Source organism: Aplidium turbinatum, chromosome 13 (assembly GCF_918807975.1).
Source record: "Aplidium turbinatum chromosome 13, kaAplTurb1.1, whole genome shotgun sequence".
NCBI lineage: Eukaryota > Metazoa > Chordata > Ascidiacea > Aplousobranchia > Polyclinidae > Aplidium > Aplidium turbinatum.
The window spans coordinates 15168120-15185497 of NC_137484.1; the positions used below are offsets into that span (position 1 = coordinate 15168120).

Sequence of the window (17378 nt, forward strand, 5' to 3'; positions counted from 1 at the left end):
TTATCAGATTAAAAATATGTTAACTTATTTTTTGTTTCAAATTAATTACATACTTGATGTTTCTCTATCTGTCAGTCGGAAGTCTGCAAACAAGCAACATCCATGATCCATTCTCTTTTCCAATTTATGATTGTGCGCACAAATGTAATTTTTGCACGCTGTGCATAACAAAGAATGGGTAGCCTACTGGTCACAACGGTAAACCATAATCTCTTCGTGGGAAAATTGTAATTGTGGCTCAACGAAACGTATGCGACTGAGCTAACATGCGAAACACGTTCTTTAATTTAACGTACAAACAGTAACAATTAAACAAATACTGTACGAAATTCTTCAGGCTGGTGAAGATTTACCACACGGTGAACTCTCTACCAAAATTATGGAAAAGATTTCCTATCGAAAATATCGTGAAATTTCCAATGACTGTGTTCGAGACGGTAAAAGTATGTTACACTGTCAATAGGTTGTATTAGCAACCTTTTGAATATATTCACGCTTCTGTTAATTATCATAATCACATAATAAAATAATAATTCCATACATCAACATCACGAACCGGCCATTATAATGTAGTTCGAACGCAGCATTAAGCCTGTTAGACATTAAAATATTCCGATATATCAAGTAGCGAGAGGTGGGCAGTAACTAGTTACAAAAGTAACTAGTTACTTTTTGAGTAACTGTAACTTCGTTACTAATTTTCAAAAGTAACGAAACGCGGTAACTAGTTCCTATTTTAGCACTTTTTCAACAGTTACAAGTTACTTTTGTATTGAAATTTCTGTTTCTAATTGTCGTCCATTTCTCTGCACATGTTTGTGTCATGCTTTATGCGTGTTTGCTGCGCGTTGCGCAATAATGCATTCTTCTCGCAGCTGTATCGGAGCAGCACTGCCCATGCGCGGCGCTCTTGTTTTGTGATCTTATGGAGCAGGATTGCCATATTGGCGAATTCATCGCCAAAATCCAGAAATCTGGCGATTTTTTAAGATGTTTGGCTTCATATTTATGGTTTGGCGATTTGGCTCTTTTTGAGAACTGATTTGGCTAACTTAATTGCTTTTGGTGATTGATCAATATGGTAGCCACTTTAACAAGTCGAAATTCTGCCACTAAAAATGACTAGAATGAAACCGCCAACCAATCATAAGCTACGGTTTAAGTGACGTAAAAAATGGCGAAAAGAAGATGATACAAAGCAAATTAAGTGATGGATTTTTTGTCAGCTGGTTGGCTTAGGGGTTAGGGCTAGAAAGTAGTCATTTCATTGACGCGGGTTCGATTCCCACCACTGCAATTGCTCTTTTTCTTCTGTAGTTACCAAATAAAGTTCAAAACAAGCATTAACTCTCTGCATGAGTGCTAGAAGGGTCACAATTGGACGGTAGCCTCTTATAACATGTTCTGATTGGTTGGTGGTTGCATTGTAGTCATTCGCAGTGGCAGAATTTCGACTTGTTAAAGTGGCTACCGATCAATATGTGACTTTCTATGCAATGTTTAGGAAAAGTGTTTGGCAACACTTGGTAGCTCAGTTCATGCTTGTCGTATAGCTGCCAGAGGTGTACAGGAGCCGTAGTTTTGGAGTATTTAGGACCCGGAGTCTCGGTGTTACGTTCACTGTTCGCAACCTTATTACATCATTGTTTTCTCGATTCAAAATCGGAAGTTGATGTCTAAGTAACTTCGAGTCATAGCAGGGAAAACAAATTATTTCCTTTGTTTCGAGCATTTAAAGAGAATATAGTTTCGGGAGAGAGTTTGCTTTTTTGTACCAAAGACAGGCAAAACACAACAATACCACAGGGTTGAGCATTACAACAATATATTTTACATATTTACAAGTAGTTTAACAGTCAAACGTTTTCGGCTTAACTTAAGCCCTCATCAGGAATCTGAAAATATGTATAAATTGCAATAAATTTAAACTTTTTGAAAGTAACTAACTGACTATAAGCATCAAGAAACACGCAACGATTATAAGCAATAGTGTGGAAAACAGACAGACGGAAAACAAATTACATTAGGAAAAGGCAACTGCGTAACTAGAAAAGAATTTGCACCACAGGGTGCGTGATACATCTAATAAATGTTGAGGAGAATGGATACTCCTCCCGCAAACAATTGTTTGTTTAAATTTAGATTACAGCGTTTATGTTGAGATTTATGAGTAACTGAAAGTAACTAGTAACTGTAACTAGTTACATTTTTGAAATCGGTAACTGTAACGGTAACTCAGTTACTATTTTGGCCAAGTAACTGTAACTCAGTTACTTTTGAAAGTAACTTTGCCCACCTCTGCAAGTAGCCTACATCAACAATTTATGAGGGAGACTAAATGGTGAATGGTTTTGGACATATCTACAAATCCCAGGTTCGACTCTCGGGGTGAGCGCTTGAGCAACAAATACTAAGGACTGCTCTCCAATCACGGCACCTAATAGATGGAATAATTCCTCGGCAACAACACTTTAACAATCGGAAAACTTTACTCTGTCAATCTCGGTAACCGGCCCTGCGTCAAAAGCTTCTAAAAGTATGCGAAACTACCAGGAATAACCATCAAGGCTTTGTCAATCCGAGGATAAAGATTCAAATTAACCCATGTTGTTTTCATCATAAGTAGAGCTTCCAACGTGTCTTCACGTCAATGAATGGACAGACAACTCAACAGGATCAACACAACTCGTTTTGCACCATGATCAAGCCTTTAAATACAAGCAAAAGCGACCACAACGCATCCATGAACTGCAGAGCAACCGCTATCCAGTTTCGTCGTTGTGCTCGCATTGTGGTATGATTACATTCGTTACAAATTAGTAATCGAAATGAGGTTTGTCAAGTCAACAAATTTGATCACGCAACACATCAAGTATGATTAGTTTCAACATTATTTTTGCAATAATAATATAATCAGTAAAAAAACGCGTAGCACAATACAGTGATACAGATATGTAAAAACACTAAAAACTATTTTTGTCTTTCAACTTCAACTGTTCTGAAAAAATTACGTTTGTTTACAATAAGTGCAAACGTTATATGGAAATTAGAACTAATCTCATCTTCGACGGTGCAATATGAATCTACTTATGTTTGAAGCACATTTTGAACTTAAGTTGCTGTTACTTCATTGAATAGTATGAGTAGAGAGGAGCGTATTCATTCCCGCCCATCACTTCTTCATTGTCGTTTTCCTGCCCGTCCACCGACCCAAACACACTTGCCATGTACGAGGGTGGGTTATCCGAAACTAAACAACATACAAACGGTTTTGTAGATCTTAATACATAGTTAAATCAAACACAGTCACTAATCTTCACAAATCCTAACTGTCTGCTGCTCTATTGGCTTTTCTAAAGTGGACATACAGCAAGCTATCCTACACTGTAGACGTTGAATCGATGTAAAAAACGACTGATTTGCTGCCTGGGATATTTTATTACCGATTTACAGTATATTTTCAGAAAAACATAAGGTTCCTCTCCCAAGTTTTTTTTAGATAGTAGTAAGTATGTTTAATTCGCTCTGCTTCGTTTTGTTTTCGTGAAACTGAGTGCTATTTCTGCAGTGATAAAGACTTATTTCAAGATATTCCGTGAAAGACATTGAGCTTTTATGATGTCATTTCTGAGCGTTCACATACCCGCGCTTGAAGTGCAAACGAGACAGGTGATGAAGCGAGTATGTGTAGAGTCCAAGAAGTACACCCACTCACTCAAGTAGTGCAATAAGCTTTGTACTGTAGTACAGCTAAAACTTTGAGTTACCATATCCGGAGGCTCAGTCTGAAGACATGAAGCCAACATCTCAGTTTGATGATTCAATTCACATCTTGCATGTACAAAAACACATTTAACAACCCACAAATCTCACATGGACAAGTTGGAACTATAATAAAAAAACTAATATATTTCACTTGGATTTTGAACTTACTGTAGCTTCCATCGGTGGCCAATGGTATTGTTCCAATCACGATGGGAAGTTTGAAGGTGGAGGAGCGAAATGTTCCATACTTGACTCTGAACTGAAAAAAAAATACAATGTTAAATCATGATACACTTTGCATGCAAAAAAGTTTTAATTTCTTTCTTATCTGCCACGATATACGAGTTGAAACGTATGAATGGTAAAATGGCGAATTGAGCGACAATGATTCAAGTTTCAGCGTGTACGGCAAATCACGTACTAGACAAAATAGTACTAGAAATGGCGCACTTACACAGCTGGAACCGTATGTTACCTGCAAACCGAATCTTTAAACTGCCTATCATGCTGGACTTCAAAGCTTCTTTCAAATTGAAAACCTAAAACAAGCAGCACCAGATCTCCAAGCAAGAGCAAGCAGCATCAAATCGCAGAAAACAAAACTCCTCAGCCAGCCGTACAAGACAAATGACAGCAAATAAACCAAGTAAGCACGTGTAAACAAATCAATGCCATGGACGCTGGTAGTCAGCATCAACGGTTGGAGATCTAAGAACTTACCTGGAGGCGAAATTGCAGGTCGATGATACTGCAGCCAGGCAAGTCAGATGGAGGTAGGCTCGGAACTACCAATTTCAACACAAACCTATCTTGGCTTTGACCTGTGCAACCATAGAAGCAAAGTGACTAAGTGAACACGACATTAAAATAAACTCAACAGAAAAATGCTTTGCAATATCGCAATGCGAGATTGGAACTGAGAAGCTGTACGGGATTGTACAGCACAGTAGGCTAGTTAACACTTATTGACTCAACAAAGAATGGAGCAACGGAATGGAGCGATCATTTTTGCGTCAAGGTAAGGTGAACTTAAATCAAGAAAACGTGCACAATTGTGGCCGGGTGGGTTGCTTTGTTTTTCTCATTAATTCAAACCAGTTTTATTCCAAAACGAAAAAGCGTTTGACCTCGGAAAAAATGGGAAAAAAACTGTTTTTTTGCTTTCAATCTACGATATTCTGAGTCAAGAAATAAAATTATTCTTGGAGGACTAAATGACCGAGAGGCTTTGGGGAAAAGCGTTGGAAAGTTTGGCTTCTGAGATACAGATTGTTGATATGACAGCGGAAACGATGATGAGTGGTGAATATAAGAAATGACGACATTAACTACATTTATTGTCAGTCACTCCGTGGCCTAGGCATACCACGGGCACTCTACTTATGAGTTTCGAAAAATATGAAAGCTACAGCATTTTTCAAACCCAATGTATAACAAATCCTACTGCGTAACAACATTCCTTATGTGTGCACTGTGCAGTCCTACTAAAAACTACATGTTTTTTATATGTTTACTACTAGAGATTATACAGAACCGGACAATCATGCACTAATAAGCCAAAACAACTATCTTGACGTTAATAGTGTCAAAAACCTTTTCAAGTATGCGAAACTACCGGAAAGAACCTATCAAGTATCAAACTTCTGTCAATCCGAGGATAAAGATTCAAAACCAACAGCGAAGTGATGCCAGACATTAGATTTGCAGCACCCAAGATAGCATCATAGTTTGATACAAATGAAAACCGATTAAAAAAAATCATTTCAAAGCTATGCCCATATTGCCCAATCCATAGCAACTCTATAGTCTATAGTCTCACATACCTTTGATGAGACGATTCTCTTTAACTTTGGCAGCGTTACTCTTATTGACGTAACGCTTGGAGCAAGAAAATACTGAAGCATAAAACTTGGCTTTCTGCGTAAGAAAAAATATTTTATCAAAGTTTTAATTTATATACATGTGTATTATAATGCGTAGACTTTTTCTACTATGTGCTGAAGTGACCAGTTAACTAGGTATTAAAACATTAGTAGTATTTATCAGTAGGTGTGAGGCTGGTATCTCAAAATTTCCACCTTTAGGGTGGTCGTATATGAATTTATGCTAGCATACACTACACACGCTAGATGGAAATCCATGAATCAAGAAAAGACACTTCACCATTGATACCTAACAAGCAAGAATGAGAAATAGGTTGTTTGGATTAAACACAAATTGTCAATTACTTCCAGCAATGCCAAGAACGCTCTGTTCAGTGGTATTTCCACAGCTTTTGAACATTATGCAACAAATCAATTACAGATTAGATAGGCTACCGGTACTATTCCAATCTACAGAGCAAGTGTAATATTTTGCTTACTAACTTGTTCAAGGGCAACTCGAATGCAAGAGATATCTTTAGTTGAATTGTTTTCTATCGATAAATTGACAGAAATTGTTTCTCCTGGAACATAACCTCCCTTGTTACATGACGCTTTTATTAATATTTGCTTTGAATTGATAATACCCACTTCTTCTCGCACATCAAGTTGTGGAGTAATCTGCATAAAAAAATGGATCAGTTAAAGATATATAAGTAAAACATGATGCAATCTATGTTGGTGTGCCATTGTTTTGTCTTCTTTTGAAGCAAAGCAGGGTATAAAATCATGAAAAATTTATATCCAATATATAAAAAATCACTGTTGTCATCTATAGATCATTTTTACATTATACAGGTAATAAATTATATTAATTATCCCAGCTCCAGTACTAATGCAAACCCTTGCTGTTTAAAACACATTGTTAATTATGTTGTCATTATCAAAACAGTTGCAAATGTTTATTAAAAGTTTGTAAATATACCTTTGCTCTAGGATCAGTGTTTAGATCAGCTTTAGGCAACACTGTAATAAAAGCTTTCTGTTCCTTGTTAACGTGCTGTGGCATGTCAAGCTTTGCATACAATGCGTATCTCAACCAACCAACTTTTCCTGAAAACAAGAGCTGTTTAATTATTTTGCACAGTGCTGCTGAAAGTGGGATGACACAGAAGATAAGGCACTGGCTTTCTAATCTTGCACTGGTTTAACTCCTATCTGAAGCTAGTTTTTAGAAGCAATGGTACAGTGCTAATAACAATGAGCAATTAACATGTAGCACATGATTAATAATATTGGAAGGAATATATTTTCTGAAATGTTACACTCTAATAAGCGTCAGGGCTAAGTTTCCAAAATCAAAGACTTATAATACATATCAATGGAAACTTAATTTATTAAAGTAAACAAAAACGTACAAATATTAAATAAGACTATATAATCATAAAAGCAACAAAATTACTACTACAAGTACAAGTAAAAAGGACAGTTAAAGCAGAATTAAACAGTAACAAAAGTTGCATTACATAATATTTCATTAGAACAAACCTTCGAAACTACAAGGAGCATTCTCAGGTATCTGAAAAGAAAATGGCAAACGGCAGGTTCCCATTGGCAAAGCATCTCCACTAGGCACAGTACCTGAAGAAAGGTTCATTTAACAAATATTGACACAGGTTCTAAACTCTAGCCTATAAATAATAGTCGAAATTCAAAATACCTTTAAATACTGCAAAATGAATGATAAAAGCTTGTTCAAGTGTAGAGACAGACAGGCAACATTGATTTTCAGGGCAATTATTTAAAGGTTAAATACACAATCAGTGGACAATACGAAACAAACCTGGTCTAGGCCACAAAACATCAGTGTTGTCAATGTAATATTCTTGCTTGTCTGCAGTCGACTTTGTGGCAGGATCATACCATTGGTTGTGACTTTTTCCTCGAAATCGAAGTTTAATGCCTCCTAAATCATTATAATATGTTCCATGTTACATCTGTTGGATACATTCAGCTAAGTAAATTAGTTAACCCTTGCTGAATTTAGTCACTGATAATGTATAGTCCCAACAAACAAATGTAAACAAAATTTAAACTTGTAAAACCTACAACAACTCTACATTAATCTGCCAAGGTCAAAAACTAGAAAAAGGTATACGGTAATTCATGTAGTGTTGAGTAAAAATCTTAATATGCAGCAACTCAAGGTTGAAAAAACCGACAGACTTCCTTGAAAGCAGGTGTGAATAGGCTATACTATGCATGACAGAACATCATGTTTCTGGCCGAAATGTTGCATCCGGTGCTTCACTATACAATACATTGTGCTTTTATTGTTAATAATATTTGCATGAAAACCAGTAAATGATACTCCATTTTTTAAATCGAACTATTTTAGATAATATCATGTATAGGCTATTAATTGAAACACATACCGTACCGTATTAATCAAAAAGATTTGAGTAGGCTAGTCTATATATTTCCCTAGGGCTAAAAAGCACTTACCTTCTACTGGTGAAGAGATTTGATTTTCAAGTATTACATTTCCAGTAACTTTATCACCAGGAGCATAAACTGATTGCCCACCACTACTAAGTTCAACAGATAATTTTAGAGCCATATGTAATTGTAAGCAACCTACCCGACATATATACTTGCACAAAGATAGCAGGTTACCTAGATTGTTTGATTCAGGTACAAAACAAAAAATATCAATGATTTTCATCAATAGAATAATCAATAAAAGTTATTTCGGCGTTTAGTGCCTAGTGTTCTTTTACCAGCAGACACCAAAGTCAGTTTCATCCAATCTCAGTAAGCTAGCACTAGCCTTGTCTAAGTACCGTATACTAGGAAGGCTAAGAAAAACCTCATAGCTACCAATTGACAATGTGCAAACCTTCCCCAGGGTCATAGCCTAATTACCATCCTACTAAGTAAGTTATTCAAGCCTAGCCTTGTGGCCTGTGGGCAGTGCTTCCACTTCTGACAATTGATAAATCCTCTTCAATTTCCTTTTTTGTCCTGAAAAATCCCTTTTTTCTCAGTCGAAAATCCTTCAAAATTTCCTTGATAGGCGAGGTTATTTTTGACGTTATTTAAGTTAAAAGAGGTGCCAATACAACTTTAAAGTTTTTAATCTCACCTAAGTTAAGTTTTAATCTGAAAGAACAGAAAAACAGTGAATTGAAGAAGTGGTACGGTAGGCTATTCAAATTGCTACAAAAAAACAACACCTTGCAGGCAGTAGCATGGCTGATTTAGTTGACAAACCCAATCTAATACCATAAATTTGACATATTAATGTCCAGTGGCATTATGGCAGGAAATATAAATAATACACCACACAAGAAGTATCTCAACACATTCACACCTGCTGTAGTAGTATAAACACCACATGATTACATCATAGGAGCACAGTAACACTCAGTTAATACTCTTAACACTCAGACTCAGTTATTAAAAACATTAGCCTACTAATTGTGAACAGTGAACACTGGCACTGCATATGTAGCCTAAGTGGTGAAAAAAAAAGGTAAAATGAGCCAAATTACACTCATTCAGGCTACAGAGGAACAATAGTCATTGGAACAGACTGAATAGGTGATAATCTTGATACAAAATTAAATTTCTAAGACTGACTCTGCATCAGCGTTGCCCTTGCTGTTCATGAAATTTATTACCGACTGGTACTTCAAAAGTATGATCTGAATAAAGGTTGTCATTTTAGTTATTACAAGAAATTACACATATTTCATAACTTTATGAATCAGAACATACTGTTGAGTAGGCCTGCTATAGGATGGAATCTGAGCATCATTTTATTTCAATGTCATTAGATTTAGTGTCATTATTTCTTTCGAACATTGCCGAGACCCCTACAGTGTTTCTTGCCGAATTAAAGTTAGCTTGATGCTTTTCTGTAGCAGCGTACCGAATTAACCCTGTTTTGGTACAGTACACAAAAGTGCCACATACTTTGCAATATGGTTTGCTGTCTTTATTCAATATCCAGCCTGAAAACCGCTTGTCAGTTTGCCATCCTTTAACAAATTTATTTTTGTATGCAGTTTTGGTTTTATTTGATGCACTAACTTTATCAACTCTACATCTTTTTTCTCTGTCTTCATCAGTAACATATTCACAATCATCTGAAGCTAATGAAAATTCAGGCCTAGGCCTATTCATGCCTATTGTTTATAGCTCAATATGTCGAAGCAACGTTGTTTTACTAGAATAGTAGGCTACACATATTTTACAAATAACATGGTTTACTTCCTTTGTTCACTGTCCAGCCAAAAAACTGCTTGTCAGTTAGTCGGTTCTGGGACATTTACCACCTGGAGTCCTGGACATCATTTACCAATTACGGTGGCGGTACCACTCAAATCTTTCCCACCCACACTCCTAACTTCTCCCTAACACTGAAAATGTACAGGTGGTAAATGTCCAGTAACGAATTACCGTATCCAATATCCATCCATTAATAAATTTATTTTTTGTGTCTAGTTTGGTTTTCCTTGATGTGCTAACTTGTTCAACTCTATAGGCTAGGCTATCTCTTTTTTCTCCTTGTCAGTAACATCTTCACAATCATCTGAGACTGATGAAAAACTTTAAGATACTAGGCCTATTCATGATACTGACTCGGTCTGACTGTGTACACTATACATATCCTACACACAGCCTAGCTAGCTCTAGTATTATGACACCATAATAGATTAGCATAGGCTATAACTAACTTTTCTAAACCGGAAGGATACCACTAGCCTAAGCTTATCGGTCCCACGAATTACCCATAAGTACCCATAAGCACCATAAGTACCCATAAGCCCCATAAGTCGCGTCGAATTACCCATAAGTACCCATAAGTCGCGTCGAATTACCCATACGCCCCATAAGTCGCGTCGAATTACCCATAAGCCCCATAAGTCGCGTCGAATTACCCATAAGCCCCGTAAGTCGCGTCGAATTACCCATAAGCCCCATAAGTCGCGTCGAATTACCCATAGGCACCATAAGTAGCATTGAATTACCTAGAAGTAACGTCGAATTACCCATAAGCCTGTATAGTGTAGAGTGTAGTCTATAGCCGTCTAGAAGCCTAGTAGTCGGTTGCATAGCCGAGTGGTGAGGAGCACTGGCTGGGCGTTCCAAAATATAGTTCTACACCGCTCAAGAGCAGGACACTTGAAGGCATGCCTAAAGGTGGACACAAAGATTGGCTTCGTTGCCTTCCCGTCCGCTTATGTGTAATCTGCAGTTTGCTGCAGCAGATGGAGTGTTTTGTCCGATAAAATACCTTAACATTGGACAATTTTCCCTATGAACCAGGTGACTGCAGCATAGCAATCGTTCTCGCACTCAGCCAAAGACTTAATTCTTGCTTTAAACTTGATAATTAAAGAAAAAAAAGAATAATGGCAAGGGTGGGAATCAAACCCGTGTCACCAAATTCAATAGCCTTTGCCTTAACCACTCAGCCACGCAAGAGCTCGTGAAATCTTCGCTTAATTTGTTTATATGGGTAATGTTTCGAGAACGCTCACAATATTATCAGTTTAGTTTGTTTTTATTTCTGACCATCACAACGAAAAAACAATACACGACAAACTTAGCACAGATCTATAAAAGGTAGAAGCGACAAAACGCGGACGTTATAACGTGCACAATACCAAAGCCTGCAGATTACATATACGCTGACATGAGGCGTAAGTAATTCCACGTTGCTTATGGGTAATTCGACACGACTTATGGGGCTTATGGGTAATTCGACTCGCGTCGAATTACCCATAAGTCGCGTCGAATTACCCATAAGCAACGTGGAATTACTTACGCCTTCATGTCAGCGTATATGCAATCTGCAAGTCGCTGTTGCGACTTGCGATCGTGTCACTTAAACTGATTGTCCTGCTTTGGTATCATGCACGTTATAACGTCCGCGTTTTGTCGCTTCTACCTTTTATAGACCTCTGCTAAGTTTGTCGTATATTGTTTTTTCGTTGTGATGGTCAGAAATAAAAACAAACTAAACTGATAATATTGTGAACGTTCTCGAAACATTACCCATATAAACAAATTAAGCGAAGATTTCACGAGCTCTTGCGTGGCTGAGTGGTTAAGGCAAAGGCTATTAAATTTGGTGACACGGGTTTGATTCCCACCCTTGCCATTATTCTTTTTTTCTTTAATTATCAAGTTCAAAGCAAGAATTAAGTCTCTAGCTGAGTGCGAGAACGATTGCTATGCTGCAGTCACCTGGTTCATAGGTCTATAAATGGTAGAAGCGACAAAACGCGGACGTTATAACGTGCATGATACCAAAGCAGGACAATCAGTTTAAGACAAACAAACAAACAAACAAGTGACACGATCGCAAGTCGCAACAGCGACTTGCAGATTACATATACGCTGACATGAAAGCGTAAGTAATTCCACGTTGCTTATGGGTAATTCGACGCGACTTATGGGTAATTCGACCCGAGTCGAATTACCCATAAGCTCCATAAGTCGCGTCGAATTACCCAAATGCCCCATAAGTAGGGTTGCCAGATATTTTTCCTCAAAATAGTGAACATTTTGAAAGCGCGTGACCGCATCCTCAATGTTCTCAAAGCAGTGGCGTAGCCAGGAATTGTGAAAGAGGGAGGGGTTGACGGCCGGCGGGCGAGGCCCGACGGCGTCTTCGCCAAAGGCGACACCCAGTGGCGGGAGGTCTGGGGGCCTCCCCCAGAAAATTTTGAAAAATGACTTTGAATTTGGTGCATTCTGAGAGCATTTTCAACCAAAATGTGGGTATAAATATTCCTGTAAAATGGTGCTGTCTGGTGGCATAGCAAAAGGATAAGATCATTATTTCTTGGGCATTTTTCGGTAATAGAGCTATGTCTCTATGTTTTCTTGTTGCTAATTCCCAGCTGAGATATTTAAATGTTTGGTATTGGCAAAACTCGCTCTTTTAATGCAGTTTCGTTTAAAATTAGGCAAACTTTGTTTTGAGGCATAGAGACTGAAAGCATCATTCTCAGTATGTCACACGCGTGACAAAGGGGGGGGGGGGGGTAGTAACCCCCAAAACACTTCCCCTTGGCTACGCCACTGCGCTCATCTGTCCATATGTTACCCATAACACTGAAAATTCTCTCAACATTGGCATTAAATACAGGGATAGACATTGTATACTGGACAAATTTTAACAATTTAGGTACAGTTTCTTACAAACTAAACTGATAATATTGTGAGCGTTCTCGAAACATTACCCATATAAACAAATTAAGCGAAGATTTCACGAGCTCTTGCGTGGCTGAGTGGTTAAGGCAAAGGCTATTGAATTTGGTGACACGGGTTTGATTCCCACCCTTGTCATTATTCTTTTTTTTCTTTAATTATCAAGTTTAAAGCAAGAATTAAGTCTTTGGCTGAGTGCGAGAACGATTGCTATGCTGCAGTCACCTGGTTCATAGGGAAAATTGTCCAATGTTAAGGTATTTTATCGGACAAAACACTCCATCTGCTGCAGCAAACTGCAGATTACACATAAGCGGACGGGAAGGCAACGAAGCCAATCTTTGTGTCCACCTTTAGGCATGCCTTCAAGTGTCCTGCTCTGAGCGGTGTCGAACTATATTTTGGAACGTCCAGCCCGTGCTCCTCACCACTCGGCTATGCAGCCGACTACTAGGCTTCTAGACGGCTATAGACTACACTATACAGGCTTATGGGTAATTCGACGTTACTTCTATGTAATTCAATGCTACTTATGGTGCCTATGGGTAATTCGACGCGACTTATGGGGCTTATGGGTAATTCGACGCGACTTACGGGGCTTATGGGTAATTCGACGCGACTTACGGGGCTTATGGGTAATTCGACGCGACTTATGGGGCTTATGGGTAATTCGACGCGACTTATGGGGCGTATGGGTAATTTGACGCTACTTATGGGGCTTATGGGTAATTCGACGCGACTTATGGGGCTTATGGGTAATTCGACGCGACTTATGGGTAATTCGACGCGACTTATGGTGCTTATGGGTACTTATGGGGCTTATGGGTAATTCGTGGGACCCAAGCTTATCATGCCACTGTACGTCGAAGCTCACTAAATTAGAGATACAAGAAATTTTTCGGCAGAAACGTTCTTATGTGATCTTGAGAATTCTCTTACAAATCACTGTACATTAGATCAATCAATCCATAATCAATTTAATGACTTTATAGATACATATAACGACATACTTAATAAACATGCACCACCTCGAATCTTGACAAGAAAAGAAAAAAAGCTCAAGGCTAAACCATGGATAACAAAAGCAATCTTAAACTCTATCAAAACCAAAAACAAATTATATTCCCTAAAAATAAAAACACCAACTGATACATCTGCTCATGATGCCTACAAAAAATATAGAAATTTGCTCACTCATATTAGGGAACGAGCAAAAAAGATGCATTACAACTTTTTAATTTCAGAGAGCAAACACAACACTGGAAAGACATGGGAAACCATAAATGATATTATTAAACACAAAAAGAAAAATGCAAAAATACCAAAAGAAATAATCAATCTTAATAATGAAATCTTATCTGAACCAACACAAGTGAGCAATTGTTTCAATGATTATTTCACTGAAATTGGTCCTTCAATGGCATCGAAGATTCCTTTGTCAACCACTGGGTCTCCACTAAATTTTCGAAGTGTTCCATATTCCTTTTTTCTGTCACCCATTACTGAAGAAGAAGTGCTTAAACATCTGAACAATTTGTCGTGCTCTAAAAGTACCGGCTTCAATGGAATACCTATGAAATTTATAAAGTTATCCTCATTAGTAATAGCACCCATCCTCACTAATCTATTCAATGAATGTATTAATCAAGGTGAATATCCTGACATCCTAAAAATTGCTCAAGTGACTCCTATACATAAAAATGGATCTAAAAAAAGCTGCAGCAACTACCGACCAATATCAATCCTGTCACCTTTTACAAAAGTATTTGAAAAATGCCTGTTTGACCAAATGCACAAATATCTAGCAAAAAAAGACCTTATTACACCTCACCAATTTGGTTTTAGGCCAGAGTATTCCACTTCACTTGCTGTTTCAAACATTTGTGATGACATTTTAGCAAATCTTGATAACAAAAAAACCACCTGTTCGGTATTTCTTGATCTTGCTAAGGCTTTTGATACAGTCGACCATACTATTCTCATTAAAAAAATAGAAAAATATGGATTTCGAGGCCATTCCCAACAGTTGTTAAAAAGTTACATCAGCAACCGTCAACAATACACAGTTGTTAATGGTGTTCCGTCCACTTCTAGAAAAGTTACCTGTGGAGTTCCCCAGGGTTCAACATTAGGACCTCTCCTCTTTTTGTTGTATGTAAATGATCTGCCAAACTCAACAAAAATGACTGTTAAATTATTTGCTGACGACACAAATCTAATGATGGCAGACAAATGTGAGAATGACTTACAACAAAATGTAAACACAGAACTCGAAAAGGTTCTCACTTGGATGAAACTTAACAGGTTATCAATAAATTTTACAAAAACAGAATACATGCTTATTACAAACAAAAAACAAATAAGAAATGTTAACATTAAGATTGGGAGTAAACCAATTCAGCAAAAAGATCAAATCAAGTACCTTGGTGTCTATATTGATAATAAGTTAACGTGGAAACACCACATAGAACAAGTCTGTGGGAAAGTTGCAAAGGGTTCTTGGGCACTATTAAAACTGACAGATTATGTGAATTCAGACACATTGACAACCGTTTATTATACTTTAATTTACTCCCACCTTCAATATTGCATTACTAGCTGGGGTAAAGCTTGCAACAAAGTTCTAGACCCTCTCAGAAAAATGCAAAAAAGAATAATAAGAATAATCACAAAAAGCGATTATAGAGCCCATACCAGTCCATTATTTTTTAAAATGAATATCTTAAAGCTGGAAGACATATGTACACTGGAAGTAAAAAAACACATGTTCAGAGTCTGCATGAACTTGTACCCTTCTGCCTACTGTGCATTGTTCACAAGTTCTTCACTCATCCACAACCATAACACTAGATATCAAGCAAACAATAATTATTTTGTTAAACGCACTAATACAGAATTTGGCAAAAAATCCATACAAGTATTTGGACCAGTGGTGTGGTCAGAGGTTCCAAGCAATCTCAAAAAGTTATCTTTTTATGATTTCAAAAAACATAGCAAAGCATCAGCCTTGCAAAGTTATGATACTTGATAAGTGGGTCTTCATTTGGCCTAAGCTCTTACATTCAACAATGTCTATTGTCATGGTGTCCAGTGTCCACTGATTTTCATAATTACTATTTGTTGGAAAATCTCGCACACAATTTTATGAAGCTGACAATTAATTGTAAGCTACTAGTCGAAGTATTAGTCTTGTTTGTGTTTTCTTTTTTGATTGTAACTAATTTGGTTAAATTGTTGATTAGTTTCATAACTCAAATTATTCTTTCCAGGGTGGCAACTGACTAGTTGACCGTATGGTCGTTTCGTTGTCTCCCTATCAATAACAAAACCTCAACATTGTATGTATTATTGTTTTATGTCACTTTTGTGTTTTGTTTTTTGATAAATAAACGATTGATTGATTGATTGATTGACTAAACTTTGTCATTGCTATTCAAATTCAACCGTAAATCAACGGACTACCAAATTTTAACTAAAAGAATTAAAACTAACTCACTCACTGAACTTACGCCTAAACTCCAATTCCCAAAATGCCAAGAATAGAAATCATTGAAATCAACCAAGCGAGAAGCGACGGAAAGGCGAGAATGGGTGAAAGAAGAGAGAATGAGAGGGTTTCCGGAGTGGCGACGGAAACCAGCTGATCATCGTTATTCCAGTCGTTTTTAGAACTTTTGAAAGGGAATATGAAAAAAATTTTCTTTAAAATTGCTAAAAAGAACAAATCCCTTTTTAAGACAAAGTTTCCTTGTAAAATTGTTAAAAATCCCTAAAAAATCCTTCTTTTCTTCAAATCCCTTTTTTATCCTTCGAAGCGTTAAAAAATCCCGATTTCGGGATAAAATCCTTCAAAGTGGAAGCACTGCCTGTGGGGTATGTACTAGAGATGCAGCGAACCCAAAATTTTTATCCGCACACCGCACCGCAACTGACTCATCTATCCGCGCACCGCACCGCACACCGCAATTTATCTGGAACTTTGACACTGCACCGCACCGCACACCGCAAATTACAAAATTAAAAAAAAATATTTTAACGAGTTATTGTTTAGAAAGTCAATTGTAGGAAAAAGCATCCATGGCATATAACTGGTAACCTAGTACCAATACAGTTGTGCACTAATTGGCCAGGCTAACCAGATCATATTCTCTTATCAGCAATGCATCTAAGTTCTAAGACATAATACAAACTAAGACAAATAGAATGTTCCTGGATCCAGTATCAGGACTTTTGAACACTTTTTGTAAGCAATAATGCAATTATAATGCCAGTGGCTATATGAACTACACACACAAGAGTAAAACTTATAGCCTGAACTCACTGGGCTAACTGATATAGTAAATAATGCGGTAGTTGCGCTAGGCCTATAGCCTGGTAACTGAGCTTATCAGCTAGGCTACTAACCAAAAACATTCGTACAGCTTCCCTGACAAGCAAGCCCTAAAACCCTGTCAACTGCAAGCCATTTGCAATTTGCATTTGCATAGCTTTCCATCTTAGGGTTTCCGAAGGGAAAAATAACTG

The 17378-nt window shown here is 37.4% G+C and overlaps 1 protein-coding gene and 1 long non-coding RNA gene across 2 annotated transcripts; both read right to left on the reverse strand.

The window, feature by feature from the left end:
• Positions 1–448: 448 nt before the first annotated feature.
• Positions 449–8299, reverse strand: LOC145782042 (arrestin domain-containing protein 2-like). Its single transcript, XM_082593774.1, has 10 exons — positions 8133–8299; positions 7471–7593; positions 7176–7268; positions 6613–6740; positions 6132–6308; positions 5589–5682; positions 4486–4586; positions 3934–4024; positions 3127–3250; positions 449–1895 (listed from the first exon to the last, which is right to left on the reverse strand). The coding sequence occupies exons 1-10, from the start codon at positions 8245–8247 to the stop codon at positions 1877–1879; spliced, it is 1065 nt and encodes a 354-aa protein (XP_082449900.1). The 5' UTR covers positions 8248–8299; the 3' UTR covers positions 449–1876.
• Positions 8300–13811: 5512 nt separating this feature from the next.
• Positions 13812–16001, reverse strand: LOC145782281 (uncharacterized). The gene is made up of 2 exons (XR_014290824.1): positions 14958–16001; positions 13812–14425 (listed from the first exon to the last, which is right to left on the reverse strand). It is a non-coding gene; the product is annotated as an uncharacterized LOC145782281 (long non-coding RNA).
• Positions 16002–17378: the final 1377 nt, after the last annotated feature.

Coding starts and splice junctions, on each gene's coding strand:
- LOC145782042 (XM_082593774.1), bottom strand. CDS start 8,247: ATGGCTCTAAAATTATCTGTTGAACTTAGTAGTGGTGGGCAATCAGTT. Junction 7,269..7,470: donor TGTTTTGTGGCCTAGACCAG/GTTTGTTTCGTA, acceptor ACCTTTCTTCAG/GTACTGTGCCTAGTGGAGAT. Junction 5,683..6,131: donor TTCGAGTTGCCCTTGAACAA/GTTAGTAAGCAA, acceptor TTTCTTACGCAG/AAAGCCAAGTTTTATGCTTC.